The 18,134-nt window shown below is 43.4% G+C and overlaps 1 protein-coding gene across 2 annotated transcripts in view; it reads right to left on the bottom strand.

Annotated features, from left to right (window-relative positions):
• LOC138680808 (fetuin-B-like) overlaps positions 1-18,134 on the bottom strand; it is a 95,094-nt gene that overhangs the window by 13,598 nt on the left and 63,362 nt on the right. Inside the window, exons 2-4 of one of the 2 annotated variants that reach the window (XM_069768058.1) lie at positions 16,285-16,467; positions 12,291-12,401; positions 7,761-7,848 (exon numbers count right to left, since the gene is read on the bottom strand). In XM_069768058.1, coding sequence (XP_069624159.1) covers positions 7,761-7,848; positions 12,291-12,371 — 169 coding nt within the window. In that variant the 5' untranslated portion in view covers positions 12,372-12,401; positions 16,285-16,467. The remainder of the gene's footprint in view (positions 1-7,760; positions 7,849-12,290; positions 12,402-16,284; positions 16,468-18,134) is intronic. The other variant, XM_069768056.1, reaches the window with a different exon arrangement.

Here is an 18,134-nt window from a genome sequence, read left to right as displayed (position 1 = left end):
TGCCCATGCCATCACGTTGCCTCCACCATGTTTTACAGAGGATGTGGTGTGCCTTGGATCATGTGCCGTTCCCTTTCTTCTCCAAACTTTTTTCTTCCCATCATTCTGGTACAGGTTGATCTTTGTCTCATCTGTCCATAGAATACTTTTCCAGAACTGAGCTGGCTTCTTGAGGTGTTTTTCTGCAAATTTAACTCTAGCCTGTCTATTTTTGGTATTGATGAATGGTTTGCATCTCGATGTGAACCCTTTGTATTTACTGTCATGGAGTCTTCTCTTTACTGTTGACTTAGAGACAGATACACCTACTTCACTGAGAGTGTTCTGGACTTCAGTTGATGTTGTGAACGGGTTCTTCTTCACCAAATTAAGTATGCGGCGATCATCCACCACTGTTGTCATCCGTGGACGCCCAGGCCTTTTTGAGTTCCCAAGCTCACTAGTCAATTCCTTTTTTTCTCAGAATGTACCCAACTGTTGATTTTGCTACTCCAAGCATGTCTGCTATCTCTCTGATGGATTTTTTTCTTTTTTTTCAGCCTCAGGATGTTCTGCTTCACCTCAATTGAGAGTTCCTTTGACCGCATGTTGTCTGCTCACAGCAACAGCTTCCAAATGCAAAACCACACACCTGGAATCCACCCCTGACCTTTTAACTACTTCATTGATTACAGGTTAACGAGGGAGACGCCTTCAGAGTTAATTGCAGCCCTTAGAGTCCATTGTCCAATTACTTTTGGTCCCTTGAAAAAGAGGACGCTATGCATTACAGAGCTATGATTCCTAAACCCTTTCTCCGATTTGGATGTGGAAACTATCATATTGCAGCTGGGAGTGTGCACTTTCAGCCCATATTATATATATAATTGTATTTCTGAACATGTTTTTGTAAACAGCTAAAATAACAAAACTTGTGTCACTGTCCAAATATTTCTGGCCCTAACTGTAGGTGACACTGTAGTGTGTTTGTGTGCGTGTGCATGTGCGCGCGTGTGTATACACACACACACGTACGTATACACATATATGTACATGTATACACAGCGTTATCACCTATATAACATATATTGCCCAGTCATGTAGTATATTGCACAGCCCACTGTTGTGAATTCTGTGGCAGAGTTCACTCCTGTGGTCACAAGTGGTACTTCGGCTGATTCTCTCTGGGAGCTTCCGTTTGTGGAGGAAAGTGGTACTGCAGCTTCTGAGTTTCCTCCCTCAGGTGATCTGGTGAGGTCGTTAGCTGCTTCTCTACTTAACTCCACCTAATGCTTTGATTCATGCTTCCTGTCAATGTTCCAGTGTTGGACTTGTGTTTCTCTGGATCATTCCTGTGGCCTGCTGCTCTGCATAGCTAAGTGCTTCTTTGCTATTTTTTCTGTCCAGCTTGTCTATTTGTTTTGCTGGAAGCTCTGGGACGCAAGGGGTGTACCTCCGTGCCGTTAGTTCGGTACGGAGGGTCTTTTTGCCCCCTTTGCGTGGTTTTCTTTAGGGTTTTGTGTAGACCGCAAAGTTATCTTTCCTATCCTCGTTCTGTCTAGAATATCGGGCCTCACTTTGCTGAATCTATTTCATCCCTACGTTTGTCTTTTCATCTTACTCACAGTCATTATATGTGGGGGGCTGCCTTTTCCTTTGGGGTATTTCTCTGAGGCAAGGTAGGCTTATTTTTCTATCTTCAGGCTAGTTAGTTTCTCAGGCTGTGCCGAGTTGCATAGGGAGCGTTAGGCGCAATCCACAGCTGCCTCTAGTTGTGTTTGGAAAGGATTAGGAATTGCGGTCTACAGAGTTCCCACGTCTCAGAGCTCGTTCTGTTATTTTGGGTTGTTGTCAGATCACTGTGTGTGCTCTGATCGCTATGTACATTGTGTTCCTGAATTGCCTTTCATAACAGCCCACGTAGTATATTGCCCAGTGATGTAGTATATTGCCCAGCCATGTAGTATATTGCCCAGCGACGTAGTATATTGCCCAGCAACGTAGTATACAGCACAGAGCCACATACTATATTGCCCAGTCACTTACTATATTGCCCAGCTACGTAGTATATTCCCCAGTCACGTAATATATTGCCCAGTCACGTAGTATATTGCCCAGCCACGTAGTATATTGCCCAGCAACGTAATATACAGCACAGAGCCACGTAGTATATTGCCCAGTCACGTACTATATTGCCCAGCGACGTAGTATATTGCCCAGTCACGTAGTATACAGCACAGAGCATATTGCCCAGCCACGTAGTATATTGCCCAGCAACGTAATATACAGCACAGAGCCACGTAGTATATTGCCCAGCCACGTAGTATATTGCCCAGCCACGTAGTATATTGCCCAGTCACGTAGTATACAGCACAGAGCATATTGCCCAGCCATGTAGTATATTGCCCAATGACATAGTATACAGCACAGAGCCACGTAGTATATTGCCCAGCCACGTAGTATATTGCCCAGCCACGTAGTATATTGCCCAGCCACGTAGTATATTGCCCAGCCACGTAGTATATTGCCCAGCCACGTAATATATTGCCTAGTGACATAGTATACAGCACAGAGCCACAAAGTATATTGCCCAGCCACAAAGTATATTGCCCAGCCACGTAGTATATTGCCCAGTGACGTAGTATACAGCACAGAGCCACGTAGTATATTGCCCAGCCACGTAGTATATTGCCCAGCCACGTAGTATATTGCCCAGCCACGTAGTATATTGCCCAGCCACGTAGTATATTGCCCAGCCACGTAGTATACAGCACAGAACATATTGCCCAGTCACGTAGTATATTGCCCAGTGACATAGTATACAGCACAGAGCCACGTAGTATATTGCCCAGTCACGTAGTATATTGCCCAGCCACGTAGTATATTGCCCAGCCACGTAGTATATTGCCCAGCCACGTAGTATACAGCACAGAGCATATTGCCCAGTCACATAGTATATTGCCCAGTCACGTAGTATACAGCACAGAGCCACGTAGTATATTGCCCAGCCGCGTAGTATATTGCCCAGTGACGTAGTATACAGCACAGAGCCACGTAGCATATTGCACAGCGACGTAGTATACAGTCCTTGTATTGGCAGATCATATCCGATGCCATATGCTACTGTGATTCCACCCTAATGAGCACCTGTATTAAAGGGAACCTGTCACCCCCCTCAGGCGTTTTTAACTAAAAGAGACACCTTGTGCAGCACTAATGCTGCATTCTGTGAAGGTGGCTCTTTTAGTTTGGGTTCCTTCCAACGTTGAAATAATTGTTTTTAGAATTTGCCTGTCATACCTGTAGTTTGTCAGGGGGCATGTCTTTCCCCCCTGACACAAATGCCTCCCAGCCATCACTCCGTACTCTGAGCACCGGGCACCGCCTCCTCTTCCTTCATTAGCGTCCCCGGCACCTGCACTGTCAGTTTTTTTCGGGCATGCTCAGTTTGTGCTGCCCTTCAAACTTACAGCGCAGGCGCCGGGGACACTAATAAAGGAAGAGGAGGTGGTGCCCAGCTCCGGAGCAGAGACGCTGGGCGGCAGGAGGAGCGCTGGTCCCCTGTGAGGGAGATGGCGCCTCTGCTGTGACTCCTCTACAGAGTGGTCATTGGGCGCTGTCCTCCTCAGTCCTCTGTCATCCTCTGGGCTCTCCTCGTCCCCAGGGTGTCCCCGGCGCCTGCCTGCGGTGTAAAGAGCACCATGTAAATGGACCTGTGGTCGATCATGCGCACTGCAGCGCCATTCACATGTGGCTCTTCAAATAACGCCTTTAAGAGGAGTGTTGAAGGGCAGGACAAAGTATAGCAAAATTCAATGATCGGGGATGGGGAGTGTTATAGTATGTGGGGTTTGTGTGGCAGGGCTGTTTTTTTCTCCGGCCCTGTGTGTGTGAGATTATACAGTGTGTGTGTGCGTGAGATTATACAGTGAGGCTGTGCGTGTCATTATACAGTGGGGTTGTGCGTGTCATTATACAGTGGGGCTGTGTGTGTGTGTCATTAGTTATACAGTAGGGTTGTGCGCATGTGTGTGTCATTATACAGTGAGGTTGTGCGTGTCATTATACAGTGGGGCTGTGTGTGTGTCATTAGTTATACAGTAGGGTTGTGCGTGTGTGTCATCATACAGTGAGGCTGTGCGTGTCATTATACAGTGGGGTTGGGTGTGTGCCTGTCACTATACAGTAGGACTGTGTGTGTGTCATTATACAGCGGGGCTGTGCCTGTCATTATACAGTGGGGTTGGGTGTGTGACTGTCACTATACAGTAGAACTGTGTGTGTGTGTCAAATTCTATATATATATATATTTTTTTTTTTTTCGCATGCTTGCAGTCACAAGACCACCTGTTCACGGTGCCGGCACCAGAGAATCCTCACAGTGCGCATGATATGAGGATTCACACATAGTGACTGTAGACATATAGCTTAAGATCCAACAACCCCTTTAAGGATGGGCCACGACTCATGGGCCACTGCTGTGTGCTTGCCCCCCAGGCTAAAATTTGCCAGCCAACCCCTGGTCAGACCTGTCAGTTGGCCTAATTTTAAATTGATTAATTTAAAATGACTCTCATTAAGGGTATGTGCACACGTTGCGGTTTTTGCTGCGGATCCGCAGCAGTTTTCCAAGTGGTGTACAGTACAATGTTAACCTATGGAAAACAAAAACCGCTGTGCACATGCTGCGGAAAAAAACGCGCGGAAACGCTGCGGTTTATTTTCCGCAGCATGTCAATTCTTTGTGCGGAATCCGCAGCGGTTTGGCACCTGCTCCATATTAAAAATCCGCAGGTGTCTAAAACCGCAGTGGAAACCGCACAAAAAACTGTGATAAATCCGCAGTACTTTTTGCACTGCGGATTTAATCAAATCCGCTGCGGAAAATTCCGCAACGGAATCCGCAGCGTGTGCACATGGCCTAACTCTATATAAAATTTTGCTGTTCTAACTGGATTTTTCTGACATTTTCTTAGTTGCATTTTAATTTAAAAAAGTTATAGTCCTTAAACAGCTTACAACATAGCAAAGGGATCTCATTGTTGAAAGTTGTCAGTCAGGAGTAGAGATGAGCAGACACCTGGATGTTTGGGTTCAGCCAAACAGTTACATAAAGTTCGGGTTCAGGTTCCAGAAGAGTACCCGAACCCGAACCCACAGTTCACTGGAATAATTTCACTGCAGTGAATTTGAACTCGCCTCTACACCATGAGACTTTCTCACGGTGCTTGTGGGGATCTCACTGAGATCGCACCACAGTTCATTTGCCGGCTGGGAACGCAGCCTCAGTGATGTCTCCGCTAGTCACTGACTCTGTGCTGGCAGCAGCTCATTTACCAGTGGTTCTCAGCCTGGACGGTTGCATCTTGGCATTGCCCAGCTTGAAAACTGTTTATCCTCCAAACATGGATTATGATGTGGGACAGAACAAGGGACAGATGAGGGATATTGTTGATTTTTTATTTTTGTTTTATTACAGGAGACGAGGGACTCACTGGAATTAGGCGTTAGGTAATTATAACTGTGTTTGTTATTTTTAAATTTAAAAAAAGTGTTTTGTTTTAGTTCAAATAAAAGACTTTATTCTGGCTGTGTCTTTATTTACAATGTAACTATAGGATTAGTAATGGATAGGTGTTTTATAGATACCTCTCCATTACTAAGCCATGGGCTTCATGTCTCCTGACATTACAAAGGTGACATCAATCCCACAAATATGACCCCTCTTGTCACCACTACAGGGCAAGTGGGAAGAGCCAGGTAAAGCGCCAGAGTTGGCATATCCAACAGATGCACCTTTTCTGGGCAGTTGCTATTTTTAACCTGGGGGGGGAAACAATATCCATGGCCCTTTACCAGCCAGAGAATACCAGCCCCCAGCTGTCTGCCTCTAATAAAAAGCTGAAGATTAAAGGGAACCTGTCACCTGAATTTGGCGAGACTGGTTTTGGGTCATATGGGCGTAGTTTTCGTGTGTTTGATTCACCCTTTCCTTACCTGCTGGCTGCAATATTGGATTGAAGTTCATTCTCTGTCCTTCATAGTACACGCCTGCACAAGGCAATCTTGCTTTGCGCAGGCGTGTACTATGGAGGACAGAGAATGAACTTCAATCCAATATTGCAGCCAGCATGCAGCCAGCAGGTAAGGAAAGGGTGAATCAAACACCCGAAAACTCCGCCCATATGACCCAAAACCAGTCCCGCCAAATTCAGGTGACAGAGTCCCTTTAAGTGGGATTTTACCTTTCAGCATGCAACAACCCTAATTCTGTCTCCAAATCAACAAAAGTATGGTTTTGAAAGAGGAATATAAGCGTTTTTGAATGGCCCTGCCAAAGTCCAGACCCACAGTCTGACAGACTTGGAGCACTACTGCAAGAAAGAGTGAGCAAAGATTGTCAATTCCAGATGCGCCATGCTGATAAGACTACTGCCAAAAAAAGACTGAATGCTGTCAGAAATTCCAAGGTTCAAATTTTAGTTTAAGAGTGTGCACATATTTATTCAACCACATTATTTTATTTTTTTTATGTTCATCAGCAAAAGATTTCAGTTTATTTTTAATTGAATTGTACACATTAGACATTAAAGGTGGAAAAGTTCTGAAATTATTCTTCTTGGTATGATTTTTTTAAATGCTAAACCTCGCATTTTAACAGGGATGTGTACATTTTGTATATCATCTGTACATATTCATTAACTCTTAAAGCCCCATATTAATTAGACTAATGAGGAACAAACCCACCAATATGGACAAGATTGTTCTACTGTCTAATATCCTAGAAGTATTGTTTCTCCTTGCTGAGATTGACATGCTAAGCATGCCGAGATGAGGATACTTAAATCCGCAATGCTCCTCTGGGAAATATACTAATTATGCAAATTGTCTCTTCAGAGAGGTAGAGAACTAAATCTCTGGTGTTACCTATTGGAAGCAGCAATCCTACAAGTCAATGTTGACCCTTTAACACGCCTTGTCACATGACTTAGGATAATAGCCAAACCAGAATCTCAATTTGCAGACACTGTGTTTCGGGGTACTGCCCCTCGTCAGTGCAAAGTGGAGATCTGGTTTGGCTATATGAGAGGCGTCTGACCGATATCCAAGAAGTATCGTTTCTCCTTGTGGAGATTGATATGCTAAGCATGCCGAGATGAGGAGACTTAAAGCTGCAATGCTCCTCTGGGAAATATGCTATTTATGCAAATTGAGCCAAACTAGATCTCCACTTTGCACTGACGAAGGACAGTACCCCGAAACACAGGTCTGCAAATTGAGATTGTGGTTTGGCTATTATCCTAAGTCACGTGACAAGGCTCGTTAAAGGGTCAACATTGACTGTTAGGATTGCTACTTCCAATAGGTGGCACCAGAGTTCTAGTTCTCTTCCTCTCTGAAGAGACAATTTTCATAATTCTACTGTCTAATGTGTATGTGGGTGCTGGCTGACTGATGTTTGGCTGCTGGCCAATGTGTCAGACAGAGGCTTTCCAATAGAGAACAGTAGAGTCGACTGTGATAAGTGGTGGCTGAACGATTTCCTGAAACATGGTTCGGCTGATAGCCATCTGTACAGCTTTAGCGCCTTTCAATTTAACTCCTAACATTATCCAATAACCCTAATACTTCATTATTTTTGTGCCTTCTCTTGTTGCTACACCATCCTCTCTAATAACTCTAACAGGACAAATTTAAGGCCACACGGCCTTCTGCCAGTTGCATGGCTGCTACCCTTCAGATATTGTATCTTTTTTTGCTGTTTTAGTCAAGAGTCGTACCTGGACTCAATGTGCAATCATAGCTTTGGAGAAAAGCAATTCTTTTGGGTTTATTCAAATGGAATATCACTTTGCATTGTCCAAAGACCTGTAACAATAATGTAGATTTTAGAATTGCCATAAAGAAGAATAAAAAGTAAGATTGCCACAAACAAACAGTTATAATGTATATTGCTATGGAATGGACAGTTGAATAGAAAGTTAGCTGAATTTCTAAGATTTAAAGAGGCTCATGGCAATATATAACTGCATTAATGTCCACCTCCAAGGATAATCTTCTACCCAATCATATCAAGTATGGAGAGCCAGAAAGTATGGTGTATGGATTATATTTTAAATACTAGGACCTGTGCATATTACTCATTGAGCGTTGTTTGGTTGTGTCAGGGACTGTGCTGCCTAACATGCATTCTACATTCAATGTCAGACCAGGCAGTACACTATCCCTGGAGCTACACTTCAGTTATGTTTTAATACATTTATATGGCGGTAACTATCCTTGAAAATACTTATTTTTAGAGGATGCAGGATTTTAAAAGTTATCAGTGAAACTGTTCTCTGCATATCGGTATTGGACAAACTTACCTATTTCTGCAACAGTTGACAATGCACATTGGGGCATGTTTATTAATGCTGGCTAATATTTAGAGAATGTAAACTTGGACTAGACGATTTTAAAATGCGCCAAATCTATGCAAATGGTCCACACTGTTTGGTAAATTAATTTTACCATTTACTGATTGCCTTACTTTTTGCCAGAAATGTATGTCACAACTTTGGCACATTGTGTCACACAGCAGTGCCCCTTTTCCAACATGTCATGCCCATTTTCAGCAAGGCCTTGCTCCCTATTTGTACATATACTATTAATAGTGTTGAGCATTCCGATACCGCAAGTATCGGGTATCGGCCGATACTTGCGGTATCGGAATTCCGATACCGAGATCCAATACTTTTGTGGTATCGGGTATCGGTATCGGATACATAGAGATGTGTAAAATAAAGAATTAAAATAAAAAATATTGATATATTTACCTCTCCGGCGGCCCCTGGACTCAGCGCGGGTAACCGGCAGGCTTCGTTGTTCAAAATCAGCGCTTTTAGGACCTGAGAATCACGTCCCGGCTTCTGATTGGTCGCGGGCCGCCCATGTGACCGCCACGCGACCAATCACAAGCCGCTACGTCTTTGAAAGCCATTAACGCGCTCATTTTTAAAAATGAGCGCGTTAATAGCTTGCGGTGACGTCGCGGCTTGTGATTGGTCGCGTGGCGGTCACATGGGCGGCCCGCGACCAATCAGAAGCCGGGACGTGATTCTCAGGTCCTAAAAGCGCTGATTTTGAACAAAGAAGCCTGCCGGTTACCCGCGCTGAGTTCAGGGGCCGCCGGAGAGGTAAATATATCAATATTTTTTATTTTAATTCTTTATTTTACACATCCCTATGGATCCCAGGGCCTGAAGGAGAGTTTCCTCTCCTTCAGACCCTGGGAACCATGAGAATACCTTCCGATACTTGATGTCCCATTGACTTGTATTGGTATCGGATATCGGTATCGGCGATATCCGATATTTTTCGGGTATCGGCCGATACCGATACTTTCAAGTATCGGACGGTATCGCTCAACACTAACTATTAAGTGTCAAAATTGTGTCATAAATATTGTGCATGTCATAAAAGTACTTTTTCGCTAATATAGCAGTAATAATATAATTCTATTTAGATTAACAAATATTCCCCAAAGTGTAGGAGAATGTTATGACCTGGTGGTTAGGAGCACCCGACCTGATAGTTAAACTCATACAGGACGAGCTCTGGGATGTGGGAGCTCTGCTGACCGCAAGTCCTAATCCTATCGCACACACTAAAAATAGCCGTGGAGCGCTCCTGACGCTCCCTAGGCACCTCGTCACAGCCTCAGAGCTAGCTAGCCCTAGAGATAGAAAATAAAGCCTACCTTGCCTCAGAGAAATTCCCCAAAGGAATAGGCAGCCCCCCACATATAATGACTGAGTAAAGATGAAAGTCACAAACGCAGAAATGAAATAGGTTTCAGCAAAGGGAGGCCAGACTTACTAAATAGACAGAGGATAGGAAAGGAATCTTTGCGGTCAGCACAAAAACCTACAAAAGACCACGCAGAGTGTGCAAAAGGGTCCTCCGCACCGACTCATGGTGCGGGGGTGCCACTCTGCATCCCAGAGCTTCCAGCTAGCAAGACAAAATCAGGATAACCAGCTGGACAAAGAAACAATGAGCAAAAATAACAATAAGGAACTTAGCTTCTGCAGGAGAAGACAGGTCACCAGGCAGATCCAGGAGCGAACTGAACCAATGCTAAAACATTGACAGCTGGCATGGAGTAACGATCTGAGTGGAGTTAAATAGAGAAGCCAACCAAAGGATAAACCACGTCACCTGTGTAAGGAACCTCAGAAGCAGCAGCTTCACTCATAGCCACCAGAGGGAGCCCATAGACAGAACTCACCGAGTTCGACAACAGAATTCACAACAGGAGAAATACAATTGAACCCTTACTTCTGCTTGGAGTGGAAAGGAGGATTGAGCATGTTGTATCTCCCTTCAGTTAGGAGAAAAGCACAACCAGAAGTGTCTAGCATTGGGCAATCTCTCTCTTTCTAATTAAAGAGAACCTGTCCCCAGGTTAGGCTGATATGAGATGTGGCCACCGCCTTTCAGGATTTATCTACAGCATTCTATAATGCTGTATATAAGCCCCAACCCGACCCGGAAAAACTGAAAAATCACTATTTTTATACTCACCTGCGGGGCGGTCTGGTCCAAGGGGTGCGCTCTTCTTGGTCCAGCACCTCCCATCTTCTTACTACCACCGTCCTCCTGCTTGCTTCATGTGGATGACGCGTCCCTGCATCATCCACACAGTTTGCTTGGCATCGCTCTCCTGCGCAGGTGTACTTATCTGCCCTTTTGAGGGCAGAGCAAAGTACTGCAGTGCCGGGAAAGGCCCAACACCTGCGCATTGCAGTACTTTGCTCTGTCCTCAGCAGTGCAGACAAGTATACCTGTGCAGGAGCGCGATGACGGGGAGCCTGTGTGGATGATGCAAGGACGCGTCATCCACACGAACCAAGAAGATGGGAGGCGCTGGACCACAAAGGGCGACACGTCTCGGACAGGACCGCCCCACCCTGTAGGTGAGTATAATAAAAGTAATTTTTCTTTGCATACAAGTCAGATCGGGGACAGATATACAACATTATAGAATGCTGTATATCAGCCCTGAAAGGCGGTGGCTGTAACTCATATCGGCCAAACCTGGTGAAAGGTTCCCTTTTAAATGGGTTGTCCAGGTTTGGCACAAAAGACTGTAGTCACTCTATGAATGCGGCCAAAAGTATGCATATCCCATACCTGTGATCACATGACCGCCCAGTCTCACCACCAGCCCTGGAGAATCATGACACGCTGATCCAGGCATGCTATGAGAATTCACAGTTCTACATGATTACAGACTTTCGTGCCAAGACTGGACAAGCCGTTAAAGCAAACCTACACACTTCCCAGATTTGAGTGTGCATGTATAAGGGCAAGTCAAAATACATAGCTATATTTCAGGAATGACCATCTTTTTATTTAATTGTCACAGCCAAGGCATTCCAGAATAAAGGTTCAATAAGAAGAGGTTTCTGAACCACAAGGTAAAGGGGTACTCTGTCTTTTCATATCCAGAAAGATATGGGACTGACTTTCTTATGTTTACATAAAGGAACCCAATGGAAATAAGATAATTAAAATGAACTCACCCTTTAAAGGCTATGGGAGCATGATAATAGTTTCAGTTACAATCAAAATTATTCAACTGCTATTGCAAATTAAAGAGAATGTGTCATGTCCCCAAATGCTATAAACCTGTAGATAAGGGGTTAATCTGCAGGTTAATAGCAGTCTAAAGCTGTGCAGCTGCCACAATGAAGGCAAGGCTAATGGTAGGAAATTAACTTTCTTTCTCCCAGCAGCCTACGACTTTCAGTTGCGGTCGGTGTGGCTTAGTCACTGTTCCGTACATAGTGAGCAGCAGCTGTAACCAGTCTTAGCACTGACTGAAGGCCAGTTCAGCACTGATGCATTGCTGAGCCAGTTGTCAGTTCTCGGGCTGATTGCAGCCTCTTGGTAGCTGTAACAGGGGTTTTTAGTGTGACATAGCTAAACTCAGCAGCACTGCCCCTCCCCCAACACTCTCATGCAGGAGGTTAGAATTCAAACACAGGGAAATCTGCCCTAAGCTGTGGTGGACACAAGCTCTTTCCTTTGAGTGTTACAGCCTGCTTATGATTGGTCAGCATCATACACGGAGAAGTATTTTCCCCCAGAGAAAATGCTGATAACATCCACCTAGATTTTAAAAAATCTACACAAAGTACCACTACTAATGACTGCTCCGTGTCAAAATTTCTCAAGCTCTTCATGCCAAGCATCTTTAGTACTTAGTATATCATTCTTTGGTTGTTAAATAAAGACTGAAACAATGATTGTCCTGATGCACTTACCGCTTCATGACGAGGCTTGGCCCTACAATCTTTCCAAAGTTCTCGACTCAGTACGTGACATTGAGTTTCCAAAACATCCATGGTCAGATAAAATACAAATCCATTCTCCTCCTTTAAATAAAAAATAATATTTTTGTGTCACAACATAGCAAGTGTCGCAGGCCTTGACTTGGTCATGCTTACATAGCCTAGGAAGTCTCAATTATTAAGTTAGAACAGTGTGGTCACAATTTACCTTTATCAGATTATTTTCTTATTCAGAAGATTTACAAGTGAAACATCCTTGAGATGACCTACCAAAAGTTGCATTGAAAAGTGGCCTTCTAGGTGGCACAGCCCTTCTTAAAAAATATTGTCGGTATGTATATTATATAATATAGAACTGGGAAAAACTCATAGGCAATCTGGTCTGGATAAGGGGTTGTATTTTGGAGACGTTTCAATGTGTATGGATACATACAGGAAAGATATATATATTGGTACCGTGTTGGATACATACAGGCTACAGTAATGAGAGAGATGACAAAGTACTGTTTTTCTTGTTCAGTTTATTTTAGGTCACATGAAAATTATCCAATGTTGTTTGATGTCTGAGTTACACTGATGCACCAATGTCTAAGAAGAATTTCAGGAAGTAGTCCATATTTATATAGAAATTACCAAGTAAGCCATGAGGCATTGCAGGCACTTGGCATTATGAGCACCTTTAATGAGGGGGTATATATATATATATATATATACTGTGCATATATATATATATATATATATATATTGTCAAAACTGTCTACTGGACTACTGACCAAATATGAAAACACTAGTGATAAGCGAGTGTCGCGCATCAAGGTGCTTGGGTGCACTCATTACTCAATTAAGTATCGCAGGTGCTCGAGCGGCATGCTCAAGTCACCACCCCGCATGTTTTTCGCGTATTAGACAGCCAATGAACATGCAGGGATTGCATTATACAGTAAGCAGGGGTGAACACACCGCTGGTGCAGCTCCATCAGGGCCCGGAGATGGAGGGGGCCCCTGCTGGGCAGCTAATAATGAGGGCAATCTGGCCTTTCTCTGGCCTCGAGGCTCCGGGGGGCTGGCCAGATTGCCCTCATGTGTGGTGATCCCTGCAGCTCCGCTGCCTGCAGGAGAACATGGCAGTGGAGGGAAGGGGTCCCTCCATTGCTTCCTTCCAGTGCTTTCTGTCTAATAGACACGCGGCTGTATGACATCAGCAATCAGCACGTGCCTGTGTCAGACAGAGAGCTGCTGGCAATGATGATGCTGCAGCTGCGGGGGAACTTGCAGAGTGGTGAGTGGTGGTGTGTTTTTTTAACAGTACATTGGGGGACAATGATGAAGGTGATGGGGAGAATAATAATTGGGGCGGTGGAGAGGGCAATGATGAAGGTGGTGGAGAGGGAAATGATGGAAGTGGTGGACAGGGCAATGATGGAGGTTGTGGAGAGGGCAATAATGGAGTGGAGAGAGGGCAATAATGGAGGTGCTGGAGAGGGCAATGATGGAAGGGGTGGACAAGGAAATGATGGAGATTGTGGAGAGGGCAATGATGGGGTGGAGAGAGGGCAATGATGGAGGTGGGGAGAAGGCAATGACGAAGGTGGGGGTGAAGGCAATGATGGAGTGTTGGAGAGGGCAATGATGAAGGTGGTGGAGAGGACAATGATGGAGGTGGTGAAGAGAGCAATGATGGAGGTGGGGGAGAGGACAATGATGGGTGTGGTGGAGAGGTCAATGATGGAGGTGGGGGGAGGAGGACAATGAGGGATGTGGGGAATTGGGATGGGAGGAAGGGGGACTTATAATGTACTTATAAACAGGAGGAAGCAGAGGAGGATGTTAGATATATAAGTAAAATAATTTGGGTGGTGGAGGAGGGTGCTGAGTTCCCAATAGCGTCCTCCCCCATCTCACAATTCACACACAGTGATGCTATCGGGACTTAAAATTTATTGGGGAGTGGGAGGGTAAGGTGCATAGAAGATTTTATAATGAACTGAAAGGTGGGAGAAGACGCTGTCAGGAACTTGCAATGAATTGGGAGGAGGAGGATGCTCGGTACCCGATAGCATTTTCTCCCACATACAAATTCATTATGATGCTATCAAGGACATAATGAATGGGGGAAACAAGAGAGAGACTAAGGCTATGTGCACATGTGGAGGATTTGCAGGAGAAAATTCTGCTACATATCCTAATGCAGTGCTCCCCAACTCTGGTCCTCAAGAGACATCAACAGATCATGTTTTCAGGATTACCTTAGTATTGCACAGGTCATGGAATTCTTGCCTATCCAGATGATGCAATTATCACCTGTGGGCCATACTAAGGAAATCCTGAAAACATGACCTGTTGGTCGCTCTTGAGGACCGGAGTTGGGGAATACTGTCCTAATGTGTTATTTTTTTGCAACGTTTTTGCCATGCTTTTGTTACGCATTTCCCCCACTCATTATTATGGGTGAAATATGCTGCAAGAATTGACATTATGCAGATTTTAATCTGCTGCAAATTTGCAAGGAAAAAATATGAGACATCAGGGATCTCATTCACTTTGCTTGCACTGTAAAACCTTGCATATTTTCCGTCTGCACATAGCCTTACAGTTAATTGGGGAGAGCCACAGACTGAATAATTTATATTATTGGGTTGGAGAGATTATAGTTAATAAGGTGCACAGTGCTGGTCATCACTTTATATTTTTAATGGTGCTTGGCTAATAGTATATAAATGGTGGAGTACATATCCGATTTCAGTGGGGAGACACATGCATGTATACAGTGTATGTGTCCTCGTTATTTTCTGGACTTTGAAGATCATCGTAACAAGATGAGTCTTAGCTGGGATATGTCAACATGAAGGTCTCACTAGATGGAGAAGAAAAAGCAGAAAACGTCTCTTATCAGACAATACATCAGCGGTAAGTGCCTGGATGTAAATATTATTCTGTATCTGCACTGTGTGACTTGGAGTAACAATGTTATCTGTAATATCCCTAATTCTACAATCTCACATTTGTGTGAAATGTCTGTGTGCTTCCATATTTTTTATCAGACAGCACACAGACTCGTAGAGTTTTATAGGTCCATTCACACATGCATGAAAGTCACAGATCTGAGAGTGAGATCCGTGAGGGTTAGAGAATGTCCTATTGTGATCCAATTTTCAGGATCAGAATAGAACATGCTCAATGCATCTTTAAAAGTGGGCAGCACACCGACACTGCACATGGATACAGGAATGTAGCCTTATTATGTATAGCACAGTCCCTTAGTATATAGTGTACTTACTTATTCTGTATAGCATAGTCCCTTTGTATATAGTGTAGTCACTTATTATGTATAGCACAGTCCCTTAGTATATAGTGTACTTGCTTATTATGTATAGCACAGTCCCTTAGTATAGAGTGTACTTATTATGTATAGCATAGTCCCTTAGTATATAGTGTACTCACTTATTATGTATAGTGCCATCTGTAGTTGCATAGTTTCCTCTTTTAATATGTATAACAGCATCCCTTATTACGCACCATCCTCTCTAGTTATATATGGTGTCGTCCCTTATTATATAGCTTCCTTTTCTGTTCTGTACAGCACTGTCTTTTACATAGTGTACTCTTGTTATTTACGGTGCACTCTCTTTATTACCTAGTCCCCTGTCTTGTTAGAATATAAAATGACAGCTGATGGAGCAGACGGTGACCAGACAACCAGTCTATCAGGTCCTCCATTAGAAAAGAAGCTTTACGATGCTCCATCAGCAGTCACTTCATTATATTTTCTAACGAGAGGATGGTATGTAATAAAAACAGGGCTCTATATAATCCAATATGTAAGAGATGCAGCTGTACATAACGAAAGAGGCACTGTGTAATAAATGACGGCAATATACATAAAAAAGGAGACTATGTAAGATATATGTCAGTGTCCACCCCTGACAGTAAGTATTGATATTGTAGATCAGATTTATATCATACTTACATTGAACTGTTGTTGTACGTTGGAAATTCGTTTTAGTCCAAGCACAGACCCTTCTCTTCGGTTGGCATTTAGCTGACGTAAAGACAAATCAGCAACAGCTTCTACAGCAGGGTCATTGCAAGCAATGGAAGTTATCTCTGGTTCTTTATTACCACGAGATCGCCCAGCAGTAGCTAAGAATACCTGGATGGAAATCAACAGTAATGTAGAGACCTTCATCCTTCCCGGAAGAAGGAGCAAGATGAAAACTTGGTCTGTTCACCTCTCACAATATTCACTGTGGTCACTGTACCCAGCAAATAATTCATATTCCCTGCTAACTTATATACATGGTTACCATAAGGATAAATCACCTTTACCCCTTTCAACATGTCAGCAAACAAGAGTCAATGATTAGGCAAATGTCCAACTTAATACAGCAATGTAAGGTACAAACCTTAAGCAAATGATCAATGTTTTCATCATTTGTGGCCTTGACACAACGTACAAAGTTTACTTCCACTCTTCCATTATTATTTTTATAACACTATTCATATCAGAATGTTGTTGAATAATAGAATACAGTAAATTAATGATATTATGTACAATATGATGTAAGAAAACATGGAACAGTCATGAAACAAATGTTTTATTTCTAGTGAAATAGCCCATGTATGCGTCAATAAAAGCTTGGCTATGGACTACTCATAGGTCACACTATGCCTCCAATTTATACATAGGTTTTTAACCACAGATTCAGATGGAGCTTGTGAAAAAAACACACCTATACGCAAAGGGGGCCTAAACTGTGGCGCTTCCCACACCTATACACAATCCAAACAGAAGCAAACGGGGAGCATATGCCAGTAATAAAATTCCAATAACTTTATTAATAATGATGTACAACTAAAAAAAAGTATAACATTTAAAAAGATGAAGATACAAATGCACAATACAGCTGCCCAGCCGTGTAGTAGATCCCTACATATAAGATGAATGTCTCATCAGTTTTCCAATCATATGGCTAAAGTATCACGAATAGGGTTGTAATCTATAGTATTATATATAGTGACCATATTACTTGGAAACACATATTCTATACATTAAGGTGGTCAATCACAACCTATAACCTTACTTTTAGGTGTTCCCAAAAGGTCACTTAATGTATTACCCAAATATCTTAACTGAAAAAGAGACTTAAGCTTAATGCAAACGTTCAACAATATCCAACAAAGTGACTGTATATGTATACGTTTCTCCTCAATAAAAAAGGTTACACTGTGACGCTAACTTGTATCATATAGAAGGTCAATATTCAGAATATATGACTCAAATATAGTCGATCAAGTAAAGTGCTTAGTGCTTAATCAAAATCTCATACAGGCCATGTATTACACATGTGCTCACACAAGTAAGGTGAGAGTCTCCAATATAGCAGTCAGCAGTGGTCACACCTAACAAACAGGAGATCAGTTTAAATTTGCATAAATGAAAGGGGTGTATGACCTGATTAGGCAGCGTGGGTCTCTCCTGTTTGTTAGGTGTGACCACTGCTATGACTGTTATATTGGAGACTCTCACCTTACTTGTGGGAGCACATGTGTAATACATGGCCTGTATGAGATTTTGTTTAAGCACTAAGCACTTTACTTGATAGACTATGTTAGGGGTCGAGTTACTGCCTCTGCACAGGGGGAATCTCGGGCCATCTCCGCTGCGGTCTCCCATTCTTCTCCTGCTGCATTGGAGCCTGCTCAGCAGAGACGTCGATCCCAGCGTCTCGCTCAGTCTGACTCTGTGCTAAGAGTTACTGCTGCATTCCTCCTTCTGCCATTGAAGTCAGTGCTGGGCAGCGGCGAGCAGACGCTTCT

Source organism: Ranitomeya imitator, chromosome 5, assembly GCF_032444005.1.
Source record: "Ranitomeya imitator isolate aRanImi1 chromosome 5, aRanImi1.pri, whole genome shotgun sequence".
NCBI lineage: Eukaryota > Metazoa > Chordata > Amphibia > Anura > Dendrobatidae > Ranitomeya > Ranitomeya imitator.
This window is presented reverse-complemented; position numbering and strand designations above follow the sequence as displayed.